The sequence below is a fragment of the Anser anser genome (genome assembly GCF_964211835.1).
Source record: "Anser anser genome assembly, chromosome: 7".
In the NCBI taxonomy this organism is placed as follows: Eukaryota; Metazoa; Chordata; class Aves; order Anseriformes; family Anatidae; genus Anser; species Anser anser.
In genome coordinates, this window is record NC_139727.1 from 5,265,167 (window position 1) to 5,279,177 (window position 14,011).

The window sequence follows — 14,011 nt, forward strand, 5'->3', positions numbered from 1 at the left end:
TGGGACTGCTTACTGATATTTAGATCCCTGAGTTGCATAGTCTGCTTCTGAAGTTGATGACCAAATTAATGTCTCATCTTCTGTTACTGTATAGTGGAAGCAACTCCCCTGAATGCAAGGCAATTCACCTTTGGAAGTGAGCTAGTGTGGGAGAATGGAGCCGTCAGGTTTCTCAGTGGCTATCAGAGACTGTACCAGATGTTGCTGATGGGGGGCTAAATGAATTTTATCTTTTTGCAGCATTTGCTTCCTGATGCTGCTGGCAGCTGCTTTGTGACTAGTTAAAAAGTGAGCCTGAGACATCTTGCTAGAACAGATCAGGTATCATTACCATGTACAGTATTTCAAAAGGAGAGAAATCATACATTTATTTCAGCTAATCTTATACATGAGATGAATGTGCTTTTCATAATGTTACACAATGTAACCATAATAACAGAGCCAAGATGGTAAATTCATTTTAATTCCACAAAATTCATAATTGGTGACATCGCCAGTGGGAGCAATTGATCTCTGCTTTCCATTTGTTCTTGACTGTTTCCACTTCAGTGAATTAAAAGAATTGGGCTGTTGGGACCCCACCCTCTGCATGTTCATACAGCATATTATGCAAGAGCAATCGCCTTCAGAAAATTGCTTATAATAGACAATGCCTGTGTTAAATAAAAAAGGCAATAGTCCCTGGCCTGACTCAGTATTTTAATCCTTTTCAGGTTTTTATTATATGTGATGGCTTTCAGTTCTGTGGTGGAGCTAAGGAACAGGTGTAATTCAGCATAGCTAAATTGCATTATTTGAAATTAATGAGTTCTGTGTTTATTCTTGTAAATTAATACAGTTTCTAATAAATCAAGAGAACATGCACTTGTGTGTTTGCCTGCATATTAGCTCAGTGGGGATAATTAACACCTTCTGACAGTAAAGTCATATGTCAGATCTGAGATCTCATTGCCAGCCTAGTGCAAATGATGTTGCTAGTGACCTATACCGTGACCTTATTGATGCAGTACAAGTCCACTCATTCAGGATGTTCAAATCAGTCTCATCACTTGACAGTCCTCCTTCTTCTGTAGGGAAGGAATAATATTAATGCATTTAAAGTAAAACAAACCTCAAGAGTAGTTAATAGCATAGATGTTAACATAATACCTTTTGGAGTGTATAATAAGAAAAAGCAGCAGGACAGTAATTAATGTTGTCTTTTTGCATTAATAGAAAATAATGTGAGTACTCAAACTGAATGCGTTCAAGCCATTTTTGAATTTTTACAATTGTTAGGGCTAGGTTAAATTACTTGCATCTGAAGAAATTAATTCATATTTAAGGTGTATTTCCAGTAATACTCAGTATCACAGGTTTCTTGTGCCTGACTCCTCTCTCCTCAAGGAGTGTCACCAAATTTATTTTTCAAATCTCAAGCATTCAGCTAATTATCTTGCCAAGAAAAAGTGCAAGGTTACACGTGTATTCTGGGTCAAAGACAAAAGAGGGGAAAGTATTCTGTCATGGCTTTCGCATTGTTCTCTTGTTTCTGTTAGGACTAGAGATATTACTGAATAGATGAAACACTAAAATTTTTCTTTGGTAGAAGAGAGCCTGTAGAAGTCTGAAAATTCATTATAGAAATTTTTGGTCATCCAGCTCATATTCTGTCCATTGGTAATTCTTAATTCGATGCCAGACTTGGATGGCTTGCCATGACTGGTAACAGGATAAGGAATCTTACCTCTTTACATATGAGTTAAACAGGTGAGTGCATTGAGGGTGCTTTGGGCTCCTCATACATGAGGAGGTTGTGCACAAGTGCAGGTGGTAGGTTTCTGTTTAGAGGCTGAACTTGGGGATGAAGTGGTCCAAAACTAATAGAAACGGGATGTTTTCAAGTCTTGGGGGAGGGTGGGGGATGGGTGGAGCTTGAAAGTATCTTCAATAGTATTAAGCAGAGTAGTTAAGAATTCACTGAACAAGGCTCTGGCTAAGTGCACATATCTAGATGTAAACAAAAGAGCCTCTGACTGGCTGGCAGAAGTGCTATTGGAAGTTGAATGTGTACTCGGGTCTCCTGCTGCATTAATCCATTTTTGACAAGGCTAACATGTAATAATAACAACATGTAATGTTATGTCTTACGTAGCACTTGCTGCCCAAGAAATTACCTTGTTTTAGTGTCAGATATTTTATCTTCTTTTCCTTAGTCATTGATTTATTTTAAACTATTAAGTTTGTAAGGAAAAATCTAGTGAGTGGCCCAAGTACTCCTGATGTACTAGTACCAGCCAGTTCGCATGGGATTCATTCCACTGCCTCTATGCTTCTGCTTGCAGAAACTATCACTTAAATAATCATCAAGTATTGCTTTATGCGGTTTAATGGAAGTAGGGAGATTCTGGTCTCAGTTAAACCAGATGAAGTCTAGAGTGGTTCTACTGAAACCTGTAAACTTGAGCTTCATTCTCTGTTGTACAGCTGAGATCTGGGTTCTTGGTAATGTATTTATATTTGCATCATGATTTCTTAAGGATCTGCAATCTGTCTCTCCTTCCGTTTATGAATGGAAAATGTATTTTCACTTTAAACTAGTTCATTCGTTCATTTTCTGCCTTCCCTTTGTAAAGTCTTTTTAGAAGTAGTGTTGCCACACTCCTTACCATGGACATCCGTGTGTTTCTCTGTTTCTTTTTTAAAGGCTTAATTTGTTTCTTCACATAAAACAAAATCTGTTGGGTATCATCAGCTGTGCCCTACAAGCACCAGGCTACAATTAAATCATGATCAAATATCCTAAAGCAGGTGGATCGTGGCCTGGATCCTTAGAAGTGAAAGTCTGCCAGCATTCATCTTTCAGGACTCCTTCCAGCTATTTTGGGGACGCAGAAATAATTGCAAAGGCTCTTTACAGAGCCCTATGCTTTTTAGAGATCATCTTTTAAAGGTACCTCTGTGAATACCTTTTGAAAAAGCCTAGGTTCCACAGTAACTCGTCGGCTGATGTCTTGACACGCAGACAGTGCTGTCCTTTGTACTTGTAGTCCTCCTGCTCCAATACAAAGTGCTGTTCTTCACTGGGAATGCGTATAGCAGCGTGGACTTGAGTTTCTTTTGGAAATCAGAAATAAGGATTCCTGCTGTTGGGCTTGAGTATTTTTATCTTGAAATAGTGGATTATTTATTTTTTAACCTTCTTATCATGTTTGTGAACCATCAGATTTTTGTCAGTTTCTTGAATTGTTAAAACTGGCCCTTGAATGATTAAGGTTCCCAAGTGGAAGTCCTACTGCTGTGAATTGTATCCTTCAGTGGCCCCATCTGGGTGGTTCTTTTGAAGCAGGCCCAAAGTATTTTATTCAAAGCCAGAAGACAGTCACTAGCCAAGCATAAAACAGAACCCAAGCACTGTAATTCCTAATTGTCCTCTGCTTCTCTTTTTACCCAGAACATGAATGTTAGTTATAATTCCTCTTTGCTTCTTCGTAACAACTTCATCACCTCTAGTGTTCTTGTTTTACTCCCTGAGAAATAACGCGGCAGGAGAAATCGCCACTCTTCCCCTTCTCCCCCCTTCTCCTTACGGATTTCACAGCATTTTCTCTGCTTTTCAATGTGTGAAAATGAAGTGCCCGATGTTTTCACGTGAGTTTTTGAGTGTTGCTCTTTCTAGGCTCTTCAGCTAGTGTGTTCTTTGCAAACCCTACCTGCCTTCCAGGCGGAGTCTAAGAGTGAAGAACTAGCATTTCCTAGCTGGAAAAGACAACGTCTGTAGTTTCAATTAAAGGAATTACTGGGATTAGGAAGACAAAGGCCTACTTCTAAAATCAGCTTTAGTGACATTTAGAAGGATCAAATGATCACTTCAAGTTTCTCATTCTTTACTAGCTGGCTGCCTCTCATGCTCTGAAAATGTACTGTGTTTGTACTGAGACTGGAAAAATATGGTCAGGCTCTAGATGGCTGATGAAATGAATCTGATTGACCATATAGTTGGAATTTATATGCGCCTGTTATCCTTTGCAGCTGCATCCAGTGGTATTCTTGGAGTTTATGGGTTTTAAATTAACTATTATTTTTAAAGGAAATTTAATACAGGGGAATAACTTTGATTTTAGAGCCAAGGCAACTCTTTCAGTACCTGCATCTTTCTGCAGTAACAGCTCTTTTTATTCAGATTAGCAGAGTCAGCATCATTCCAGTAGATACCAAGTTAAAGTGAGTCTACTTAGCACAGGGGACTTGGAAAACCAATTTCTTGGGCTAAAACCTGATTCCTGTAAGATTGGCTCACATCTTTTGTCTGCTAGGAAGCTCCAGTGCTTACCTACCTCTTGCACATGCTCATCTCTTCAGTGCCATGTTGTCTAATCCTCCTAAAAACAAGTTGGATAGAACTGATTTAAGACTAGGAGGAGATAGGTCTGCTCAGGCTTGCAGCCTTGATGAGACTCAACTTGCATTTACAAGTGTGTCAGAATTTTAAATGCGCAACAGCAAAAAAGGCCACTGCATTGGTTGTCGCTACAGGGCGATCTCATATTGAGCAAGTAGTCTGACAGACCAGGTTCTAGCTATTCTTTGCTGCAGTTTAAGGTGATGCTACGTCCATCTGCCTGCCCCACTCCCCTGCGTCAGGGGTCTTGCAACCACGGCAGTTGTGGCAGACTGTCACTTGTACCCATTAGCCATTTTGTCTGGCAGTTGGTATCTCTGAATTAACCACCAATTGCAGTATCTTTTGGGTTAAGGTAGTGGATGGCAACAGGTTTGGCTGAGATGTGTGTGTCATCCTCAGCTGTTTCAGTGTCAAGACATGAGTGTCACACTCACTGTTACTAGTGCTCTGATCGTTTTTGTGCAGAGTGGTTTGCACCTCTCACTGGCTTACCAAGGACTGGGCTACAATGCCTGCTGTTGCTGCTTTCCTTCAAGGGGGAGAAAGTGTCTGCTGTCTGTATATTTACATACTACTAAAATTGTTCCTTTCCCTGACAGAAAATAGCGGTCATAGAATCTTTCCTTTTTTGATTTTAGATTTTTTTCTTTCATGATTTCTACTGAAACGTATAACCATGAGCACCAGTGGAGCAAACAGGATTTCTGTCTGTCTTGGTAAGCTAGCATTAAATTATTAAGAGTAATTGTTCGTGCAAACAATGCCTTAATCTAAGGTATGTCCTAATGGAACATGCTTAAAGCAGAAAAAAGGATTTGTTAGCAGCTAGGAAATGCTAAAGCTTTCAGGAAAGAGCATGTGTGCATGCTCCCCGTGCATATACTTAAATGTTTTGCAAACAGATGTCCTCGTTCCTGAATTAATAGTCGCATGTGTGATTACCAAAAAAAAAAAAGGTGCAAGGGTAAAAATAGCTTTGTTTTTCAAAGTGATTTTTGCAACCTCAGGACCTCTTAAGCTGCAGGTTTATGGATCTTAACTTTGTGACACTTAACGTGGCACTCCCAGGGAGATGTGTTGTGTAATGCTTTAATCATTAATTACCATCATTCATCATGCAGGCCTCCTTTTAATGTCCATTAGCATCATATGCCACTCATGAATGCTTGTAAGTGTATAAATGTGCTGGTAATCCTGCTAAGTAGGTTTACATTAACTGTAAATTATCTTCTTGACCAGTTGGTTGGCCTTCCTGGCTGGTGGTGTTGTCTTATTTGCAGCATTAGCAATGAATTTGGGAAATGAGATACGTAGAAAATATGTGCAGGTTTGTCTTAAAAGCTAGGACTGGCTGGTGCCTGGGGATATGTTGTGAAGTGTTAGCTCAGTTGTGCCAGCATGCGTCAACATCTTTTCGAGGCGAAACCCTACATACAGTCTGTGATCCACATGGCAACGATCTTGTAGAGATCACCTAACACTTACCAGCTCCACTTACTTTAAGCCAGTCCATTTAACATCCCACAACTGTTGAAAAAAAATTAAAAATTCAGACAGGCGATTGGGGGTGGTGGTGGTAAGGGAGGGAAGAGGGAAACAAGTGAAAATAGGTAAATGCAAACAAGCAGGAGGGGACCTTTGTCCACAGTGGCTTCTGAAAGCCGAGCAAGTTGTGTGCATGTGCCTGTTCTTTAGTTCCGTGATTTTCCTTTTATGAGCATTACGTGGGCACACTCTGTTTCCAGGAACATAATGCGCCTTTGGTGGGAACAACATTGTTCTGTATTGTTGCATTAATGATTCATGTGAAACATGCAAATCAAAATATAACACTTGACTACATCCCATTAGGGAGCAGTAGAAAAACCCGTGACAGAAACAAATGCAGAAGGATCAATTTGTTGCATGCATGAAACATTTAGTGTGAAACGCTGGTCATTTCTTGCTGACAATCAGATCTTTCTCTTGAATTGCCGCCAATGAGTTTTTTGTCTTCCACACAGTTCAAAACCGGACAGCCTTAAAGCATCTCCCAGCATATACAGAAGTACTTGCACGTGGTGGAAGTCCTGCAAGATGTGTTTTGCTGGTAGGAACTGGATTTGACAGCTCACTAAGCAGCAGAATGTTTTCAGTACTGTCCTCGCTGTACTGTCTTTGCTGGTTAGATGGTTTTTTTTTCACTCCAGAAAGCGTTGTAGGATGAAGCTAGTCGCCAAAGGCTAGATCCTGATTTCTCATATGAGCACATAAGGAATTCACAAGAGGTGATTTTTACAATGCAATGTATTTTACTGACCACGCTTGCGCCAGGGAAATTTCTGGGTTCTTTGTTTCCATTAGAGTTACACGTTTTTGGTGATGACCTGCTAGTGTAAGGCTAGATTTTCACCCATCTACAGTGCAGCAGCAATGTTCACTTGACAAAATCCCTGGAAGACAAACTGATGTGTTGACACAAATACAAGTATTTGAGCACCTTGGTATCTCATCTGCATCAGGTTATGCATGAAGCTCCACTAACAGGCTGCATCTCTTAGCAAGTGTTAAATCCTGGTCATGCTGAAAGCTAGGTTGAGGTGGCTGGTGTGCTCTGTTTAGTCTGTAACTTTACAGGACTTCTGTTGACTTCACTGGGAGGAACTGGGCAAGAGCGTGGGCTCTCTTAAATGAGGCCTGAGAGTTTATTTGAAATATAGAGGTGGCATTGGTTAGGTCCTCATTTCTTAGCAAAGTTCTTTGGAATAGTATAGGTTATTTTTCACATGGATAACATGAGAAGCAGGGTTGTTCATATGCAACTTTGGGACACCTGTACCATGGCCTGTCTGAAAGAAATTGCCTTGCCCAGGTGAACTCCTGGGAGTTTGAAGTCCAAACTCCCCCATAGTTTCTGTGCTTTTTGATAATCCCATTAGTGTAGCTGAGTGCTGGGAAAGGGAGAGAAGTGCTCTTTCATCAGGAGCAGAAGGAAGGTTGTGCAAGATGGCCTCTGCAAGAGCAGAAAACTGAAATCTCCTGTTTCTCCTGTTTCACTGATGTGGTGACTAACTATCATTAAATTTATGGGGGAGGGAGGGAGGGAGGGAGGGGGCGAGGGTGTTGGAGAATGACAGTTTTTTATCTGGGCTGAAGAACAGCAACTGCTGTCTTCACAGGAGGCAGCAATTCTACTCTGAGGTAGAACTGCTAAATTTGTTGTTTTCAGCACATGTGGGACAGGAAAAGACATGCTCTTCCCTATCAGCTTTGTTAGTGCTGAGATTTGTCACTTGTCATGGTACATCCCTACTGTTGCAGGCGTTCCGTCTGTCACGTCCTCCTCATATCCAGAGTGCTGAATCTGGAGCTGTAACAGATGTGACTGTGGCAAAGCTCTTTTTTTTTCTTTTCCTCCACTCAGATAACTCTGCAGACTGGTGAACTAATGGTTTTCCCACCCACCACCACATATGATACAAATCTGCTGCCTTCCTTGTGTCTGGTAGCCATGCTTCAGCCAGCTTAGTAAAGGAATCACTTTCCTTGCTGCAGGTTACAGAGACTTCCAGTTCAAACCTGCAGTGCCAAGGGGTCCAAACAATTTCCCAAGTGTCATGTTAATTAGTCTTCTAAGCCGGGGATAGAAAGGTCCAATAATGAATTATGTTGCTATCCAAATTCTAGTTTTCCAGTTGAAAGCCTAAGTGGGACCATGGGATTGGGTCAGCAATTACCTTAAGAAAGGAAAAGAACGCGGAGTGTTCAACAGATGTCCTGGCTATCCCCTGTTGGGAGAGAGCAATCCTTCCGCTTCTCTTTAACAGACTCTGGCTATTTGTTCATGCTTCTCTGGGGGCTTATTTAGTGGTTCTGGAAATATTTTAAAAGACATTTAAAGGGAGTTGACAAATGCTTGACCTGCTTCAGTGTCCATGAGTTGAGTTAAATTATGAAGGTATCCTTTACGTGCAACCCAGAGGCCTGCTGTTTAAAGCTGGGGAAGGCTGTAGGAATGTTAAACCCATTTAAGTGACAGTATCCAACACATGGTCTGTCTGGAAGAAACATAAGGGCAAGAAAGCAGTGGAGTTATGTGAAGGTTTTGGATGAACCCTTCCTGATGTCATCTTCCATGCCACCTGAATCTGTCTGCTCGCAGAGTTTGTGGAAGGGAAGAGGGTACTACCTGTACATATAGAGGAAAAATAGGATGTTGCTGTATTCTGTACTTTCGCCCTGCTTGACGAAAACAAAACAAAATAAATTACTGATTAGGTTGAGGTGTTTGATGTGCCCTGTTCTTGAATTTCTCAGTTAGAAGTCTGTCTCTTTTTGGGGCACCATTTATAACTGACGCCAAACTTCTCTTCTCTGACAGGTCTGTCTGTCTGTTGACTTGGACCATGTTCACCTCCCTGTTACTAGACCATCTTTGGCTCTATATTATGCTGGCTCCCTCACCTTATCTATTTACTAATTAAATATCCATTATTCTCCAAAGCTTTTCTCCCAGGCTTCTTTATCCACGTGTGCCTTTGTGTCCTAAGGCTCTGTCCTTTCTTCAGCATACTGTCCTGCTTTGACTTGGTCTTTTGCCTTCTCTAGCTACAAAGGCTCCTGAGCCTCTGTCTACCATTTCTTTGCTATTCTTGTTAGTATCTTCTCTTCAGCTGTAGTTATCAACCCTTGGCAAGCTCTGGGAGCTTCTTGAGGAGCAATTTGTGAGCAACAGTTCTCACTTGAATTGCTGGAGTTCCACGGGAGAATTACAGGAGTGTTTTCACAGTGGGTCTCCATCCCTCTACAGCTGACGTTTCTCATTGTTTTGTAGTTCATGGAAAAATCTAACTTACTGTTAAATTAAATCCATCTTTGCCTGATAACAGTCCTTTTTATCTAGTTTGTTTCTTCTGCATAAGTTGAAGAACAAACTCCATGTTAGCTAGGGACTGACACAGACTGCAGGCACTCCTTCAGAAAGTCAAGTTAAACTTGTCCAAGTATGAATAACTGAAGTGGAAGTAATACATTTAAACTTAAGCATCAAAGTCTCATGATTTTTGGAAGATTTGAGCAATTTTAAGTGGGTGGAGCAGTTCATCAGCTCAGCAAGTCAGGACACTTTCACTTACATCTCTAAATAAGAACTCTGAGGTGTTTATATTTTACATTCTCAGGTTTTGCAAATGTTGACAGTTGTGTTCAGTCTCTATTAATGACAGTAGGGAAAAAAAGTCACTTCTCACCCCCATCCTCTACCCTCCTCAAAACACAAACCAAAAATAACATTTGCCATGTCTGAAATGTCTCTGTGCATTGTTGTACTTCCTCACATCTTGCCAACAAGGAGAGCCATAAACAAAAGGAGAAAATGCTGCAAGATGGACTTCTGCATCAGGCTTCCAATTAATCAGGCTTGAAGGTTCATGTTGTTTAGGACAGTATTGTAGGATTATTATATCAGAGTGACCTAAACTGTGAACTTTTCAGATATGCCTTCAAAATTCAAGTCCCCTTTCTCTCTTGAAGGCGTTGAGCAGTGCCTTTTCTGAGATGTGCTCTTTTCCTCCTTACTACTTGAACCATAGCTTTCTAATGTGAAAAATATTTCTTTTTTTTTTCCTGCTGCTTCAGCTGTAATAACACTGGATGTTTGCTTGGCTTGGGTGGGAAGGTGGAAAATTCTTCCAAAATTTAGAAACAGAGAGCTTTCTGATGTGTGCAGTAATCTTAAGGCAGTAAATTCTTTTTATTTGATTTTAAATGCATAATTTAGTATACAATATAAAAATGTATCCAAGGGGGAAATGAATTTTTTTTAATAACATGCTTCCCAAGGCGAGTGGCAAAACGTGTGTGTTGATGGGAAAGGAAGGGGGAAAATTTATATCCTCAAGGCATGACTTGTGGTTTTGAATAAAATTGAGATTGGTGCTGCTGTTGGCTTAGTTTCTTCTAGGCAGAGATGGGTTATACTGTTCACTGGGAATTCAAACACAGGCAAATTGGGTTCACTTACAAGACTTTGATGATGCAGAGGTTTACTCCACAGTTCACACTGCAGAAGTTATTGACTTCTTTGCTGCCTAGAAAGAAAATCTGTACACTGACGATAACTTTTTTGTCCTCGGGGAAATTGTGTGATCCTGACTCTGCCACTCTTTTGCATGTGAACCATCCCTCTAGCACCAGCAGGTTTCCTTGCATAATTGGGGGTCATAAGATAAGGGTGATTGTTTCTTTGCTTTCCGTCTGTTGCTAGACAGACGGAGTTTCTTAGACATTGATCCAAATGGCAGTGATAAAGAATCACTTGTCTCTGACATTAAGCAGGGATTTATTGGGAATAAAGAAAATAAGTATTAGGTTAAAACTGCTTGTACATCTTTGGGGAACGATTAGTTTGTGTTCTCTCCTATCTGGTGCCTGCAAGGGGCTTAAAGAAAGCACGTGTGTTTTCTTGCACTTAGGTTCAATTCCTGCATGCGTTTGTGAGTGATTTTTTTTAATAGCTATATTTTCTTAAACTCATCTGATGCAAACAGAGATAATCACTTGGATTTCAATTAAGTTTGGTTTATGCTCATTTAACCTTAATCAGTAAATAGAGTATTATTTTGAAAGTATGTTTGCAAGATATTTGGCCTGCATATCTCCCAATCACAGTGTGCTAAGTCCCCAAATAGTTGCCTGAAATTTAAAAATTTGAAATTTGGACTTGTTTCCATCTAACAGCATCAGTCTGTGACCTAATGCTTTTGTAAATGCTGCTATGATATATAGTCCACAGAAATTAATGTTCTAATAAAATAAAAATATTTTTAAACTTATTATTCGTATACATGAAACTAAAAAGGAGTTGAGTTGTATTATCTTTCTTGGGAATCTGAGAGCATGTGGTTATTAGAGCATTTGGCTTCTGCGGTGTAGTGCATCCTAAATCCACAGCAGTTTGGAGTTCCGCAGAGGATGGAAATGTGTAGCACATCTTCCTGTGCCTTCTCTATCATGTGCTGCGATTGGGAAAATCCGCAGCCTGTGTGAATTTATTCAAGAAGTAATGATGGAGTGGGACGGTTTTTTCATACATGTGTTACAATACAACAGCTTCTGGTGCTATTGGTCCTGCATCTGAATGCATGTTTTTAAAACAAAATGAATAAATGATGAAAATAAAGGTTCTGATCAAGGCCTGCCTCCAGGGAAATGTTGGGGCAGGAGAGCTGGTGGAACTGCACCTGGTGTAAAGGTGATTACCCCAGCGGTTAGAGCCCACATCAAAATGTGGGAAGAATGAGATGCGACTGAATCACACTGCCTTGTAGCCACTCTGGACTGCTCAATGGTCTCGCAGGAAGCCACAGCAACTGGCTGAAGGTGTTGCCTGGGGTTACTCTGTCTTGTGTTAGGGACAGCTTCAGTGGGTGCTGTGCTCAAGGCGAGGTGCTGCACAGGTGGCAGCTGCCTCCTCCACTTCCACTGTCTGCAGCCAGGCCCTGGCTCATCCTGACAGTAAAGATTTTCAGCCCACCCTTCCTTAGCTTCCTGCGTCTGAGGGCATGAAGGTATGTTTCTTTTAATGTGAAATGAATTAATCCTCAGAGTGACCGTCTGTCTGTGGTGTTGGATCTAAATACTGGTTCACCTGCAAAACATGGGTAAGTAGTTAATAGTTTCAATTCCCTCCATTTTGTGTTACTGGGCTTTGTTCCAGGTTTTTCTATATTGCTGCAGTGGCATTACAGACTGAATGCCAGATGTGGAACTTTGAACTGTAGTGCTGGGTAGCCTGCTATTGCAAATACCAGCTTACGTGAATGAGTAAGGATTAAGTTCTCTGCCTTTTTCATTGGTTTGTGAAATGGCTTTTCTCCAAACAGCTCCTCTCTTTATAACAACTTATTTTTACATGAAGATTTGAAAGTAAAAGGCAATTTGGGCCTAATCCTGGCTGTATAGAATATTCTGAGCTTTCAAAGTCAGCTGTAGCAGGTGAGGGGGTTGCAGAACCTTGCAAGTCCAGATGCCTGAATTATTTTATTTACCACACATAGAACGTACTTTTGCCATTTTGTTCCATCAAGTCAGATGATCAGTTTATGCTGAGCTGTAATGAAATCTTGTGGCCTAAATGCTTCAAATTGCACATCAGATGATATGCTTCAATTGAATAAGGCACCACCAGTTTCGTTCCACCTCTGGTGCATTGTGGGACTCTCTGAAGATGCTGCCATGCACATTCTTCTCACTGATGCCCAGCAGAGGGTGATGTTGTACAGTAGGTTGTAAGTCCATGAGGTGTAGCTCACCTCACACAATTATCTGCAGCCATTCCTTAGATTTTATCATTTTAACCTACCCTTTAGAGCTGTTACTTAAATAATATAGACATGGGTGGTGTAATTAGAATGTGCTGTATCTGCCATTAATTTATAATATATGATAGGCTTCTAGATGTCATAAAAGTGTATCTTGAGAATGCTGTGAACTCTGTTTAACCCTGATGTTTCAGAGGAGTTTGACTTTTATGATCAAACTGTTTCATCACTGCAACAAGATCTTTTTCTTCTAGAAAAGATGCTTAAAATGCAAAAAAAAAAAAAAAAAATCCATTTCCTCCCTGCTTTTGGTATTCTCTTACTGTACTGGAATTGGTACTTGGAAAGAGATGTCATTGTTTCTAAGCATCAGATGCAGCTATCCTGGCTTGGGTTTGAGTTTTCCTAGATCCAGGAATCCCTGAAGTTTAATGCATCGGATATTCATTTAAAAGATCAAAGTTCAATTTGTTCCTCTTGACTGCATCCATGTTTTCCCTAAAATCTGGTGAAATCTGAATGTAGTGTGAAACATTGTCCATCTGCGTCTGTGTCTCCCTCTTGTGGCTAAACATGTTTTTAGGCCTGATACTCTGAAACAACTCCTTTCACTCTTCAGCTGAGACAATTGAAGCACTTTTTTATATTCTCAGATGTTTCTTGCAGATATTATTCTCATATGCTTTCAGTTGATGTGTACACCCGGCTGTGAGATGGTAGTGCCCTTCTCACTGTATAAAACCTAGGTTTGGATGTTCTCTAAAACAGTTGTGCATTGCTCTTTTCACAAGAGCTGTGTTTCCTCTTAGAAGTTTCCTTTTAGCCAGGGATCACTCCCCCAGACCCAACTACGAAGCATTTAGTAATGTTCTGGTTAAATGCCTTAAAGTCCCTTTAAGGACTTGTCTAGCACGTGCCTAAAACTTCCCAATTAGCTGGTCAGGAGCTTTACCTCATGGGCAGTCATCTGGTGCTGGAAAGGGGAAAAGGAGAAGGTCTAGCCTAAGGGCATGAGGTGATCCCCTCACATGCTGGCGAGTAAAGCAAACAAACTAGGTGTAGCACTGTGTGCCCCTTGGGAGGAGGGAGGTGCTGAGTTTCAGAAGTCCCACGAGTTTGGTGAGCTACACTGTGGTGCAAGGATGACTGTATTAGTATGGCATGCTTAAACATCTGGTTGGGGAGAAAAGAAAAGAAAGTGCAAAATTGTCAGTCTCTGATCCTCCAGGCTGTATGTGGATGACTACTGAGCTTTCCAACAACAAGGGTTTGGGACACAGCTCTAAACTGAGGGGCCACTAAAGCTGTCAGCTCCTTGGCGGAGGGT

General features: G+C 40.8%; 1 protein-coding gene across 3 annotated transcripts in view; it reads left to right on the top strand.

The window, feature by feature from the left end:
- The window catches only part of LOC310902274 (uncharacterized protein), a 214,940-nt gene that overhangs the window by 104,179 nt on the left and 96,750 nt on the right, over positions 1–14,011 (top strand). Inside the window, exon 2 of one of the 3 annotated variants that reach the window (XM_083843531.1) lies at positions 6,388–6,473. The exons of the other annotated variants lie outside the window; for them this stretch is intronic. Within the exon in view, the coding sequence (XP_083699657.1) occupies positions 6,388–6,473 (86 nt within the window). The remainder of the gene's footprint in view (positions 1–6,387; positions 6,474–14,011) is intronic. 3 annotated transcript variants of the gene reach the window in all.